This window comes from Trachurus japonicus, unplaced genomic scaffold (assembly GCF_045865225.1).
Source record: "Trachurus japonicus isolate A0001 unplaced genomic scaffold, Traja_1.0 AP031130.1".
Lineage (NCBI taxonomy): Eukaryota > Metazoa > Chordata > Actinopteri > Carangiformes > Carangidae > Trachurus > Trachurus japonicus.
Window position 1 is genome coordinate 1 of NW_028221263.1, and position 15,491 is coordinate 15,491.

The window sequence follows — 15,491 nt, forward strand, 5'->3', positions numbered from 1 at the left end:
GGTCATGGGAATAACGCCGCCGAATCTCCGTTTATGGTGGGAACTACGACGGTATGTGATCGTCTTCCAACCTCTGACTTTAATTCTTTTTTTTTTTTGACACTTTCTTTTTATTGTTTTTCTTTAGCATTGCATAAACATTATACAACAACAATACAAACAAATAAAAATAAAATAAAATAAAAATAAAATGTGAAAAAGAACATGTTGGATCACCATGCTTCTACAGGTTGATCATTTTTCAATGTCAATGTGATGGTCCTTGTCCTGTCGTTTTTATGTATTCAGTCCATTTCTCCCACTTCCGGCAGTATTGATCCTCTTGAGTCCTTATTTTATAAGTCAGTTGTTCCATAATATGTATTTCGTCCATAACCTTCAGCCAATCTTCCTGTGACGGTGGGTCTGTCTTGTACCATTTTCTTGTGATTGCCTTTTTACAGGCTACTAACATAATTTTCAATATGTATCTATCATCTTTCAACACAACATTTTCCGTAATGACACCAAGATATAATAATGTACAAGACTTGGATACATCATAACCCAAAATTCTGCCTATAACCAAATGAACATCTTCCCAGAATTTTGTGATTTTAGGACAGAGCCAGAACACATGTGAATGGTTCACATTTACATCTCCACAGCTTCTCCAACATGGCTGTGGTAATTTAGTATGTTTATTCCTAATTTTGGGTGTTATAAAAAATCGAATTAAATTTTTCCAGCAATGTAATCTCCAAACACGTGATGATGTTGTTGACTGCTGTGTTTTCCATATATGTGACCATTCATCATCAGATATGTTCACACCCAGCTCGCTCTGCCACTTCAGTTTAACATATGTCGTCGTATTCCCTCTTGCCTCCATTATATGCCCATAAATTGTAGAGATTATTCTGAATTTCTTTCCGTTGTAGGCTTCAGTTATGGTTTTGATTATTGAATTTTTGTCCAGATTTACACTGTTTTTTATTTCTTTATTGAAAAAATTCCTTATCTGCAAATATCTGAAATGGTCTTGGTTACTTAAATCATATTTTTGTTTAATCTCCTGGAAGCTCATGAAATTCCCATTTTTGATTGCTGTACATATCGCTGTTAATCCATTAGGAATCCATTGTTTAAATCTTTGGTCAAGAGAACCAGGGACAAAACCCTTGTCATAAGCTATCCACCGAAGCAGTCCGAGCTCTTTCTCTAGTTTATATTTTCGTACCAGATTAAACCATAATTTTAGCGTGAACTGAGTGACTGTATTCATCTGTTTAATTACACTCATTGCTTCTTCTTTGTCTCCAATAAGACTTTGAATTTCTCTTCCTTGTACCAATTTTTCTAAATTCTTCCATTTGGCTACATAATCTTTGTCACACCAACAAATTACATGTCTAATTTGTGCAGCATGAAAATATCCCTTGAGGTTTGGCAGTGCCAAACCCCCCTTATCCTTTCCAATCTGTAATGTTTCAAATTTGATTCTCGGTCTGTGACCATTCCATATAAACCTTGAAATGATTTTGTCCCACAGTCTGAATTGTTTTTCGGGTATCTCAATGGGTAGTGACTGAAAGAGGTAAAGAAGTCGGGGTAGAACACTCATTTTTATGGTCTCTATTCGTGAACCAATGTCTAATGGAAGGATAGCCCACCTGTCCAAGTCGCTCTTAATTTCCTTATCCAGTTTGGCATAATTAACTTCATATAGATCATCAATGTTTTGTGTTAAAGTGACCCCAAGATATTTCATTTTTGTTGCTCTCCAGTTCAGATTATGTTTTTGTTGTATAATTTTGGATGGGGAGTAGTTGAAAGTTAGAATCTGTGTTTTGGTCAAGTTAAGCTTGTATCCAGAACAAAAGCCAAACATCTCTAGTTGGTTTATTAGTATGGGGATGCATGTGTCTGGGTCCTCTAAAAAACAGACCACATCATCAGCAAAAAGTCCAATGGTATGTTCCTCTCCCCCGACCTCTATTCCTTTAAGATCTCTATTTTGCCTGATTGCTTGTGCCAGGGGCTCTATGAAAATTGCAAACAAGGTTGGAGAGAGACAGCAGCCCTGTCTAGTAGATCGTCCTAAAGTTATGCTCTCAGTCAGACTGCCGTTTATTCTTATCCTTGCGGTCGGGTTTTGGTAAAGTGTTTTAATACATCTGACTGCTTTGTCATTAAGTCCAAATTCCTCAAGTACCTGATATAAAAAAGTCCAATTTACGCTATCGAAAGCCTTTTCTGCATCAAGGCTTATTAAGGCTGCACATTTTTCCTTTTTTAGAATATGGTTGATAATATGTAAAGTTCTCCTTATGTTATCTTGGGCTTGACGTCCCTTAATAAAGCCCGTCTGGTCTTCATCGATAATGTCACTGATAAAGTATTCATACCTTTTGGAAATGATTGAAGTGTACAATTTATAATCAACATTGAGTAGTGATATGGGTCTATAGTCTGAACAAGTCTCACTGTTGTTTTTCTTGGGGATCACTGATATTACAGCTTCTTTCCAGGAAGGGGGCATTTCACCGTATTCAAGTGTATAGTTGAATGATTTTTCGAGTAGAGGTACAAGCTGTACATTAAATTTTTTATACCATTCGGATGGTAGACCGTCACTGCCGGGAGATTTATTTGTTTTTAGTTTGTTTATTGCTTTCTCTATCTCTGCTTTTGTGATGGGTGAAGTCAGATGGTCATTTTGATTTTTTCCAATTGATGGTAAGTCCAGTTTCTCAAGAAAAGCTTTCATTTGGTCGAGGTCAGCAGAGGGAGGCTGGCTATACAAGTCTCTATAATAGTTCATAAACTGAGTTGCAATCTCTTTGGGGTCATAAATTATTTGATTCGTACTTGTATCCCTTATCTTGTGAATTGTCCGATCTGCTTGCTGTTTTTTTAATCGTTTTGCCAGTAATTTGGTTGCCCTTGGTCCCACTTCATAATAGGATTGTTTTAGAAATCTTGTCTTCTTTTCAATTTCTGTGGTTAGTATTTTATCTATATTATTCCTAATTTCCTTAATTTTTGGAAGCAATGAGGGGTCCTGTGTAGTTTTGTGTTGCTGTTCAGTTATAAACAGCTTCTCCTTTTCCTTTTTATAGTCCTCCTCTCTGTTTTTTTTAATTGCTGCCGTCTTAGCAACCAGTTTTCCCCTTATAACTGCTTTAAGAGCGTCCCATAAAATAACAGGGGTAACCTCTCCATTATCATTTCATTTTGATAGGTTATGATGTCTTTCTTTAGTTCCTCCACACTTGACTTGTTATTTAGTATTCCCACGTTTAGCCTCCATAACGTATTCTTCTCCTGCACTTTCAAATTGACTTCAAGATGAACCGCACAGTGATCAGATACATCTGCTTGTTGGATTTCACACTTCTTTACCCTATATAAATCAATCTTATTCATAAAGAAGTAATCGATTCTAGCATAGCTGTTGTTAGGGGGTGAATAGTGTGTGTAGTCTCTCTTCGAAGGATGTAACTCCCTCCATGTATCAACTATCCCGAATTCTTTAAGTGTTCTCTTGACCATTCTCGTAACATGGTTGGTATGTTTATTCTTGTTTGTCGTGTCTAGATTACTATTCATCACAATATTAAAGTCACCACCACATATTAATACTCCATCCATTTCTGAAATCATGGTATCAAATAAGGTTTTAAAGAATTGTTTTGCACTATTAGGTGGAGCATATACGTTTACCAGTGTCACCATTTCGTTTTCCAGTTTTCCCTTCACAATAATAAATCTCCCTTCTTTATCGCTAATTTTTTTGATACATTCAAATTTCACTGTGTTGGGGATAAGTATGATCACACCTCTTCTACATCCCTGGCGGAATGAACTATGAAATGAGTTGGTATAGCCAAACCTTTTAAGCTTTTCACTTTCCAGACTAGACAGGTGCGTTTCTTGTAGAAAAATAATCTGTGATTTATCCTTCTTTAATTTTGTCATCACCTTCTGACGTTTCACAGGATTATTTAAACCATTAATATTCAACGACAGTATTTTAGTATTATACTCTATCATTTCTAATGAGTTTGTGCGGCAATCCAACTCTGAACATAGAAAACATAATCAAGGAACAACAGTTGAACACTGAACAAAGTGGCTTCCAAAAAGGAGATGTACTTATCCATCCCTTGTGGTCCCTGTTGGTGGGAGGAGGGTTTAGTGCCTCACTGTGGTAGGGGCCCTCCCTAGTTGTGAGAGAAAACCCACAGATACTAGAATTGTCCAACATTTAGTGCTTGCTACAAAACACTCCCTCTTATCGGTTTTACTGATCTATAAACTTAAGTCGTGAGTCATTATATAATATGCCCCAGATGTGTGTGTACTAACACTCTATATTACAAAAGTAAATATCCTTTTGAAGTAGAAAATAATAATGATGTTTGGGTTCACCCGGCGACGTAGCCTATATCTTTTCATCCATTGTGGTTCCCTTGGTCTGCGTCTCGTCTAAACTCCGTCAGCCTCTCCCTCGCACGTAGAGCTGCGCTGTCAGAAGTGCTGGTGGTGCGTTTCCATGGCATCGCTGCGTTCAGACGCTCCTCCGCGGCCGCGGCGGTGTTTACTTTGGTCATCACCTTCACCCTGATTCCGCGTCGGTTCAGGTCCCGTGCTGCCTCCTCCGCTGTGCTGTATATCACCAGACCGGAGTCCCAGTGCACCCGCATCTTCGTGTAGGGCGTCTGGTACCGGATCCCCTTCTCCCTCAGAGCTGCTTTGATGGGTCCGTATGTCTTGCGCCTCTCCATGCCGTCTGTCGCATAGTCGTTATCAAAGTAAAGTCTTTTGCCGTTAATCTCAATCTTCTGTTGCCACGCTTTCCTTAGGACCAACTCTTTAACGTGAAACTCCAAAAAGTTAACAATTATTGATCTCGGGGAAGCGGCAGCAGCTGGCTTTGGGATCAATGCTCTGTGTGCCCGCTGGACACGGAGCTCGAGTCCCTCCGGCAGGGCCAGGTGGCGTTTAAACAACTCGTTAACAAACTCAATGACAGATCTTCCTTCTTTTTCTTCTGGCACCCCGTAAATTCTGATGTTATTTCTTCTTGAACGACTCTCCAGATCGACAACTTTGTCCCGCATCTGCGTGTTTTCTTTCACCACCGCCAGTAGCGTTTCTTTCATCTCCAAGCAGGCCGACTCCACATCAGCTATTCGGGTTTGTGCCTCAGCTATGTTAGCATTTTGGCTCTGGAGCTCCTGCAAAACTTCACCTTTAAACTCCGCGAGGTCGTCTTTCAAAACTTTCTTGACGTCGTTTTTAAATTCGTCCAGGTCTCGTCTCATTCCTTGTTTAAAGTCTTTTAACTCTGTATGAAGCATTGTTAGAGCTTGAAGCAGAGCGTTCTGGTCAGTGCTAGCTTCACCTAGCATTGTTTCTCCGTTGTTGTCGTCGTTTTCCTCGTGCTCAGTAGACTCGGTCACTTCTGGGTTTTGTTGTGAATCACTCTCATTCTTGTTCATCATCTGACTCCTTAGCTTTCTCCCTCCGTCCATACTTAAATTGAAACGGTATCAGCGCTATTTATATTGATAGGAGGTACTTTGTCCAAACCGACTTGCAGGAGCTCGCTGTTATGCGACCATCTTGTTGTAGCACCGCACCGGAAGTCCTGACTTTAATTCTTGATGATTGAAAACATTCTTGGTAAAGGCCCTTTCACACCGGAGACGTATTTTTCGCGCGAATAATTCGCGCATCAATATTTTTTTTCGAACCCCGGTTTTCATCACGGATCCTTTCACACCGACCGCGAATGTGTCGCGGCGAAAATGCGACATAATTTTTTTTCGTCGTGCGGTCGATTTTTCTGAGCTTTCGCCCCGCGAATAAACGCATCAACCAATCATGTGCCGTGAAAAGGAGGTACGTCACAGCCCCACGTCAGAACACACACAGCTGTTTCCCATAACAGACGGTGGCCGCACAGTCTCGGGCCGCCACAGTCTCTCACAGGAAAAATAAGTTGTTCACCGTCTTTGCTCTGATCTCTGCCAGTCAGCCTCCACCTGCCGTCTCTCTGGGCACACACACACACACACACACACACACACACACACACACACACACACACACACACACACACACACACACACACACACACACACACACACACACACACACACACACACACACACACACACACACACACACACACACACACACACACACACACACACACACACACAACACGCTTGGCCGCTAATGTAAACAATAAATAACCTGTGGCTCGGAGGAGAGAGGAAGAGGAGGAGAGGAAGAGGAGGAGGAGGGGGGGTAAGTGGAAAGAGGAGAGGAGGAGGAGAAATAGCAATAGTGTGTTCATATCAGATATTGATCAGTGATCAGACAGTGAGCTGCTGTGTTGAGTAGAGTTGGTAACAAGACGACAGCGGCATAACGTAGCGAATACATGAGGGATAATTAACAGATTAAAGACGTGACGTGGAGGCGAAGAACCTCCCGTCGCAAAGCGAAACTTTGGAATCTAATTGTCGCATCTGTCGCATATTCGCGTCGCCGCCGGTGTGTATGGTTTTTGATGCGAAATATTTGGCCGCGAATATTTCGCAATTTCGTGTCGTTTATTCATTACGTCCGCGGTGTGAAAGGGCCTTTAGACGTCTGTCTTGCGCCGGTCCAAGAATTTCACGGTGCGCGCAGAGGCTCATGGTAAATGTAGTATGAAAACACTTTGCTTTCCAAAACTCCTCACTGTCCCTTTAAAGCCCCAGTATGTAACTTATTTGGCTTTTTATTAGCAAAAATCAAATATTGCTTTTATAAATACGTATTTCACTGAAGTCAGAGTGCTGGCGGACCACTTGTTTACATAGACACTTGTTTATCCTGTTACATGCAGCGTCTGTTGTCTGTCTGACGTCTGCCCCATTTCACCTGAATGCAACATCAAGAATACGTTCAGATATGCAACCGCACCGCTAGATGGGGGGAATTCCTACAGATTAAATGTTGAAATGATTTCATTAATTAAGGGAAAAAAGCTCTCCAAACCTACCCGACTCTATGTGAAGAAGTAATTGCCCCCCTTGTTAAACCATGAACTAACTGTGATAAATTTTAATAATTTTTCTGGAAAGCTGAGTTCAATTTCACTCTCCATACTCAGGCCTGATCACTGCCAGACCTGTTGAATCCAGAACCTGTCTCAAAAAGATCTCAAAAAGCAACATTTCATGCTGCCAACTCAAGAAATTCAAGAACAGATGAAAAAACAAACAAAACCATTGACATCTATCAGTCTGGAAAGTGTTGCAAAGCCATTTCTAAAGTGTTGGGACTCCAGCGACTCCTTTTTTTATGCTTTTGTAGAAAGAAGTTTTCAAAGAATCACATTTGTGATGTGGAGGAAAAAAATAGAATTTCTTATATCTAATATTCAATCATTCACTCTGTTATTCTTATTTGATTTCCTACTTTTTTCTAAATATAATGAATCTGTCAGCTGATTCAAACAGGAATGAACGACACGCTCAAAACAAGGTCAAAGAAAACACCTCAACAGCAGCTGGTCACAAAATACCTTTGTTTCCTCTCCTCTCTTGTGCCATGTTCAACACAAGGCACAAGAAACAAAATATATATATGTACATATATACTGTATATACTATATACACACATACGTATATATATAAAGAACCTAAACAAAACAACAACTGATGTGTTATTTACACTTTCTCACCTTTTTGGACACAGACGGGCGAACTTTCTTGAACGCCTCCTCAAAGTTGTCTTTGCTGACTCTGATGTCGGCGACAGATCCAGAGCAGCTGCTGTGACCTGTGAGAAACCACAAGGAGCTTCAGTCACATTCAGTCACGTCTCCTCAGCACCACACACACGCTGTTCAACAATGTTGTTTGAAATGTAAACACAGGAGCTGCTCTTCAGTGTCACCGTCACCGCTGATATTAACACATCTTTGTGCCACTTACAACCAAACATTCCTCTTTTAGCAGATAAGATAAGTCGATAAGATACAGTAGGTTCAAATATTCCTTCATTCGTCCCATGGTGTGAAAATTTACTGGGTTGCAGCGGCAGTGAAGAAATATAGAGCAAAACAAACACCTGTAGGTTTTTTATTATATATATATATCAATAAAAAAAAGAAAGCAGAATTTGTAAGAAAATATGTAAGAAGAAAAGATAAATAAGCAAATATACACATTCCAGCAGGAGCGTATGACAATATAAACAAGAAATGCTCAAATCTGTACAGATAGACTGTTGGTAATATATATTTAAATATATGTATTTGTGAAAATATTACTACTATTATATTCTGTACAGAATGTTTCACTCTATATCTGTCACTAGATTGTACATAACTATATATGTACACTGTGCAGCTGCAGATTGTCCTTATGTAGCATTTACTACTATTATATTCTGTTGAATTTTATTCTATATTCAGATCTGATAGTCAGCAGGAATATTTGGGTTCTGATATTATTGGCTGTTCTGGCTTGTTCCTAATGACTTCAGTTATATCACAGGGAATTATTTATTTCCTCCTCTGCTTTCTGACTGGATGGATTTTCCATTCGGGCTGCCATACAAACATGGCGGCCAAGATAGCGACACCCTTGCTATGTATAAAATAATAATTATAAAGCTACGAAAAACCAAACTAATTTTATTTTATAGCGATTATACACTTATACAAATATATTCATGGATAGTAGGCTATATTCAGATTTTGTCAATACACCTTGACAATTATTACACACTGGACCTTTAAGTTGTGTCATAATTGGCAAATGAACTTGTGAATCATGGACAAAAAGTGAGTTTTGTGAGGTCACAGTGACCTTTAATCTGATCAGCTCACCAACAAACACTCCTGTTATTTGGTAGATGAACACCGACACCAGCAGAGCTCCACAGTGAAGTGAAACCATGGCAACCAGACCCATGTGACCTCACATCTCCGTCTTTTAACACCTTCAAACTACTTAACAGCTTTACTGAGGTGGAGTCGAGTTACCTGAGGAAGCAGTTGAGGAATTCTGGGACTTGAGGAAGGACCTGAGGGCGTTGACAGATGCTTCCCTCACTAACGCAGTCAGGTCAGCACCACTGGAACACACACACACACACACACACACACACACACTTAGACCCTGTATGGAGAAGCGTGTGAAGGACAGGTGTAGAGGTGAAGCAGGACAGAGTGTGTGGACGTACGTGAAGCAGTCACAGCGCTGGTCCAAGGCGATCTCCTCCAGACTGACGTCCTGCTCCAGCTGAGGTCTGCTTCCTCCCTGTGACATCATCAACATCCAGCTACTGTTAGTCACTGGAGACTTTTGTTTTTTACCAAATGTAAAGAATGGGCTTTTGTAAAAGGCCTGCTTCTCTTTATTGCACCTGTCTTGTGTTAAATGTGCTGGTTTAAAAAGGTGAAGGATAGTCACAGCAAACACTGATCTGATTTTTTACTGAACTTTGGATCATGTTTCTATTCATCTTTTGATAAATAACAAGACTAGGTCAGAATCTGGGACATGTCTGAACCACCTGAGGGTAAAATCCTGATTTTGTAACTCCAACATCATCTGACAAAATCACAAAAGACACAAGTCCTCTGTTGATTTAGCTCAACATGATGGTGAGGCTTCATTTTATTTATTTTTTATTCATCTAACCTTTATTTATTCAGAAAGAGATCCACTGAGATTAACAATCTATTTTCCAAGGGTGTCCTGGCCAAAAGGATTTTAGATATGAATAAAATATAGACACACACAATAAAACACACCCTAACTCCTGAGTCCTGCCTAAATAAGATGAGACATTATTTGACTTTGTTCGTCGTTGTAAATCATTGGATGTATGATGTAAGCACGAAGAACATCTGGCAGCAAATGTCGCGCATGCGCACAAACATCAACAGAGCCACTGGGAGCTACTGCTACAACAAGGCTGAAAACCATAGACTGTAAAAAGAATGGACGTAGCACCGTGACGTCACCCATTGGTTTGGGGGAGTCTGTTTTGTGCCGCTACTACGGGGGTTTGAGCCGCGCCATGTTGGATTCTACTTGCCATATTTGGAGCGGTGCGGCCGTTGGCCGGCCGAGAGCCCGCCCACTGGCCTCGTAGCAGCGGTCTCCGGACCTGTCAGTCAACGGTTCTGCGCCCTAATTGGCCAGAACTTTAAACCTAATAATAGTAAAACGGTAGAGTTTTAAAAAAATTCACCCCCCTCAGAGTTTGTGCGGGGGTAGAAACTATCGGTTGAGACCAAAAAATTAAAATGTACCAGGCTGTAAATATGTTTTTTTAAGCTGTAAAATCGGCTATTTTAACATGGGGCTCAATTGGAGTTGCTCCCTTCTGGAGCCAGCCCCCAGCGACAGCCGAGGGGATTGCAGTTTTTTGAACACGGAAGTGAGCTTCACTCCTCAGACCGACAACTGCCCCCTTGCTGAAAACAGAGATCTAATTCATTTTTTACAAAGAAATTTTTCATGTTGCAGCTTCAGGACACTTGGGTCAGTACAGACCAGCAGTATGGAGGTATCTGGATGTTTCATAGTGTGTGTTTTGGACGATTCATAAGTGAACACTATCCGCTGCCATTATATGAAAATCCGTTGCCAGCCGGACCCCCGGCAAGGGCAACTTCGGTTTTTTTCAACCTGGGGCCTGTTTTCATATGTTTTTCTGTATATGTGAGTGATGGATAATACTTTCATTGAGGTGGCTACAGTATTGAGCCGGGCAGGCAGCCTGCAGCCCAGCTAACACTCTTCAACCGGGCAAGTGGCTCTCGTCAAAGTTCGCCCTAAAAACAACGGGCATTTTTTTCAAACTGACAGGCTCAGATAGTTACAATGAGTGTCTGACAACATACTAGAAAAGAGAAATGAACGTAATAGTCTACCTTTAGCTGGAGGCAGAGCCATAGATATTATATCCAGAGCCATAGATATGTATAGTTACGTATATCTATCGCTCTGGCTGGAGGTCGCTGTTTGTTGTGATCTGTGTCCAAATCTCACCACCAGAAATCTCGTTCTGAAATCTCGCAATAACTTGCGGCAAAACACCGGTGGGGAATACTGTTACCTGACTGAGGTGAAGAGAGACGACCGGAGAATTTACAAATTGTAGCAACAAAATGCTGGGCTGCTCTTAGCGCAGCTTTCACAGAGCTTTCACAAGTTAGGGCTAACAGTTAGCTGTGCTAAATGGATGCTAACACTCCTGTCGATGCACTGCGCCGTCGCCGTGCCGACGAAAGGATCCGACCACTTTGACCGGGGATGACTACTGCCAGTCAGAAGAAGAAGAGACGTGCTAAAGGTAGACTATTACGTTCATTTCTCCTTTCTAGTATGTTGTCAGACACTCACTGTAACTATCTGAGCCTGTCAGTGAGAAAAAAATGCAGGTTTATCCACCACTTTCCGGAGAACGACGCTGGGTGTCGCCATGACACTCCATTCATTACATTTTAGATTAACGTTAGCTGGGCTAACCGTTAGCCGTTAGCAGTGTCTTAAATAACTCAATAAACAGCCCATGAAAAAAATATTTTTTCCAGCAGATATCTTTGTTACAACATGACTGAGCTAACTGGAGTAGTTTCATGTTGTGTCCCACAACGGGAGGGTTTTAACAGCTGACGTCCTGCTGTTGGTTTGCTGCTGCTGTTAGCTGTTAGCAGCAGCAAAGCTAACGGCTACGATAACCATGACTAGTTGCAGAGGCGTGCACACAGAAGTGGTGGTGTTTGTTCAATAATTCATTTTATAGACTTAACAAACATCAGATTAGTCAGGGCGGTTTTGGCAGCCCGGAGCCCCCACATGTGGTGCCTACACCGGTGGCTAACGCTACCAGTTAGCCGCTCGCTAGAATGCTACTACGGGGTTGAAAACCGACTTCCGTTGTGGTGTGACGCAATGGATCATGGGAAAATAAAGTGGTGGATAGGGCGAACTTTGACGGGAGCCACTTGCCCGGTTGAAGAGCGTTAGCTGGGCTGCAGGCTGCCTGCCCGGCTCAATACTGCAGCCACCTCAATAAAAGTATTATCCATCACTCACATATACAGAAAAACATATGAAAACAGGGCCCAGGTTGAAAAAAACCGAAGTTGCCCTTTAACCCTTCAGAGTCTCTGGCATTTTCCTCTGAATTTCTCTCGCCTAGTCTCTTTGTGTATTAATGCTTGTTAAACCTCAGCCCTGGGCGTTCAGAATATTCATTCTGTAGTGGTGTCATAAGAATGTAGAAAAAGCTCTATGATCAGAAAAAGAAAGGAAAATAAAAAAAACTGAACACATACAGTTCACACATATTTGTTGGAAACACACAGAAGATTATAATAAACTTATTTTGTAGACACTATATAACTGTTCTTTGAGGTCTTGGGGATTAGAGGAAAAAGAATAAGCGCTCTAACTATGATACAAAATAATATTTGTATCGTAGTTAGAGCGCTTCTTCTTTTTTTTTTTTTTTTAATAATAATATATTCTATTACTTACATTATTTACAAAAATGCCCCACTGGGAGTGTAAGACATTAGACCGAGAGGGGAGGGGTGTGTTAAAATGTTTGTACTGTTTGAAATATCTGACCTTGTTGTGTGAAATTATGATGCCAATAAAAGAGTTCTTCACAAAAAAAAAAAGCCTGGCATAAAAACATTTCCATTGTGTTCACAGGCTTTTTGTCTTGTTTCCTGCAGTGAACAAACTTTCTCCTTCCATATGATATGATCCCATGTCTTGGTCTTAGCTTGTGTAAAATGCGTAAATGGTAATCTATGCATTATTTATTGCATTTACGTCTGATTTTCCGATACTCGCGATCATACCAGGCAACAGAGCAACCATCTGGATGTAAATGAACACTCTTGGACACATGGTGTGAAGACGCTCAGGTCTCCTGTAGGACTTTGGTCCATCCTGTGATGGGACAGGAGTCTCCTATTGGACACTACTACTACTACTACTACTCTGCTTCTGGGTGATCTACAGACACACCTACAGACTCTTTGTCCCGCTTTCAATTAAAAAAGAATTACTTTCTATTCTATTCTATTCTATTCTATTCTTCAATAGAAAAAATTAAGAACTTTTTTTTTCTTTTCTTTTCTTTATTCTACCTTTTCCTAATTATTACCGTACTTCTTTACTCTAATTAATGTTATTGTTACACTGTCCAAGCATAGTCTGATGTTCTGAGCCTGTCCTTGTATTGATGTGACCTTGCTGCCTGGGGTGGGGGGTGAGGGGGGGGGTGTCTTTTCCTTTTTTTTCTTTTTTCTTTTTTTCTTGTCTTGTGTTTGTTTTGTATTTATTTATTTTCATTTATTAGGGCTGTCAAACGATTAATTTTTCTAATCGCGATTAATCGCATTTTTTCCATAGTTAACTCGCGATTAATCTCTATTAAAAATATTATATATGGGCTTTGGACTTTCAACCCTCCAAAGTGTTATAATCTCTAGACAAATAACTTTTAGACCAGACCTAGTAGGCCTACCTAATCATAACACATGATGCATGAAACTCACACAGAATTGAAACGAATTGCATCCAGTGGAAATTGCCCTTTACTTTGCTACGCCTCTGCCTGGCCACGTGCATTTGTTGACAACGAAGCCGTCAAAAAATCAATACATGGCCATGTGCATTTGTTTACAACAAAGCCGTCAAAAAATCAATGGATGGAGCTGTGGATATATGTTAGACTGTGTATATTTGTGTAGCAACCAACTTGAAGGTGCCTTACCGCCACCTACTGGACTGGAGGTCCCACACTCCAGTCCTCCAGTCCAGCAGACAGAGGACAAAATGGGCCGCGATTAAAAAAATTAATCGCGTTAATTTTTTTAATTAATCTCATCGCGATTAACGCGTTAACTCTGACAGCCCTATCATTTATTTATATATATATATATATATTTTTTTTTTTTGTTGCCTTGTTGTTGTTGAGCTCTTTCTGCTCTTGTCTTGTTTTTATGTTTTCTGATGGAAACCAATAAAAAGTTGAAATTTTTTTTTTTAAAGAATTATGTCGCTATCATTCGCTGATAACACGAACGAGTAAAACAATTACCCCTGTCATCGTATACGATGGAGGGTTAATGTGTTACCTTGGTGATAGTGAGCAGGATGGCGTGGCGATCAGCTGGAGGCGGCAGACCCACGTACAAGGTTTTATCTAGTCGGCCTGGCCTCAGTATGGCGGGGTCAATGATATCTGAGAGAGAGCAGACAGCAGCAGTCAGTCATCAGTCTGATGCAGTGGTTTCCTAGACGATAAAGATCCAGATGTTGCTGTAGATCACCATCTACCTGGCCTGTTGGTGGCAGCCATGATGAAGACCTGTCGTCGAGTCTCCAGGCCGTCCATCTCCGTCAGCAGCTGGTTGACCACCCGCACACTGGCTCCTGACTGAACACACACACACACACACACACACACACACACACACAGTTCATACACACATGCATCTGTCTGTCCCCAGGAACATCAGTAGAGCAGTTGGTCCTTCATTGTGGTCTGGAGGCATTAGTGCTGACACTGCTAAAGGAATGTGACCACATGTGGTCCAGACCAGCTCTGACTGTGTGTGAGTAAGCAGATCTTTAATGTGTTCTGAATGGTTGAATGGAATCAGATATGGAATCACTGCTTGGTTTGGTAATCTCACAGTAAAGCTGGAGAACACGCTGGCCAGCAGGCACAAGATGGCAATGAAGATAACTGGCATGAAAAATGATGAGCCCATAGAGAACTTCTACATCAATGAAGCAGTTAAACAAGCCACAAAAATCTCATCTGACTCAACACACTGAATTCCAAAAAATAGAACAAACTGCTTTAAAGGGGAATTGCCATTTTTTACAATCTGGACCTTATTTCTAGCATAAAATACAATCATTTACTCCCCCAGATAACTTTGGTGTCATTACAAGTCGTTCTGACAAAATGAGCTCCAGTCGAGAGCCGCGTATATCCATATAATGCGAGTCTACAGGGCAGCAGAATGCAGCCTCTAAATAACACATTATCTGCAGAGAAACTCATTCATTTCACCAATATTTAGTTCTGATAGGCTAGTGCTATTCCCCTCTGAGTCCGGGCTGACCTGTTATCAACATCCGGGGTCTGTAGGTTGACCTACTGACCTCTGACCTGGATGATATTATGAAGTTATCTGGGTGAGTAAATGATCGCATTTTATGCTAGAAATAAAGTCCAGATTGTAAAAAACGGCAATTACCCTTTAAGTCATCCTTTGTTCCAGCCTCCATTAAGCTGTTGAACGAGAATAAACTCTAGTGCAATAGAGCAATGAGCAATTTAACTTTTCACTTTTCATACCTTTCTAAACCAGCATCTTGTGTGTCAGTGTGGATACTTTTATGTGATGATGTTTATGTTTTGATTGTTATTTTCTGTTTTTAGGGACAATG

The 15,491-nt window shown here is 40.8% G+C and overlaps 1 protein-coding gene across 1 annotated transcript; it reads right to left on the reverse strand.

The window, feature by feature from the left end:
- Positions 1-7,136: 7,136 nt before the first annotated feature.
- On the reverse strand, positions 7,137-14,478 carry LOC146959744 (nuclear valosin-containing protein-like). Its single transcript, XM_085772949.1, has 6 exons — positions 14,367-14,478; positions 14,165-14,271; positions 9,235-9,311; positions 9,035-9,126; positions 7,727-7,824; positions 7,137-7,187 (listed from the first exon to the last, which is right to left on the reverse strand). The coding sequence occupies exons 1-6, from the start codon at positions 14,422-14,424 to the stop codon at positions 7,137-7,139; spliced, it is 483 nt and encodes a 160-aa protein (XP_085629075.1). The 5' UTR covers positions 14,425-14,478.
- Positions 14,479-15,491: the final 1,013 nt, after the last annotated feature.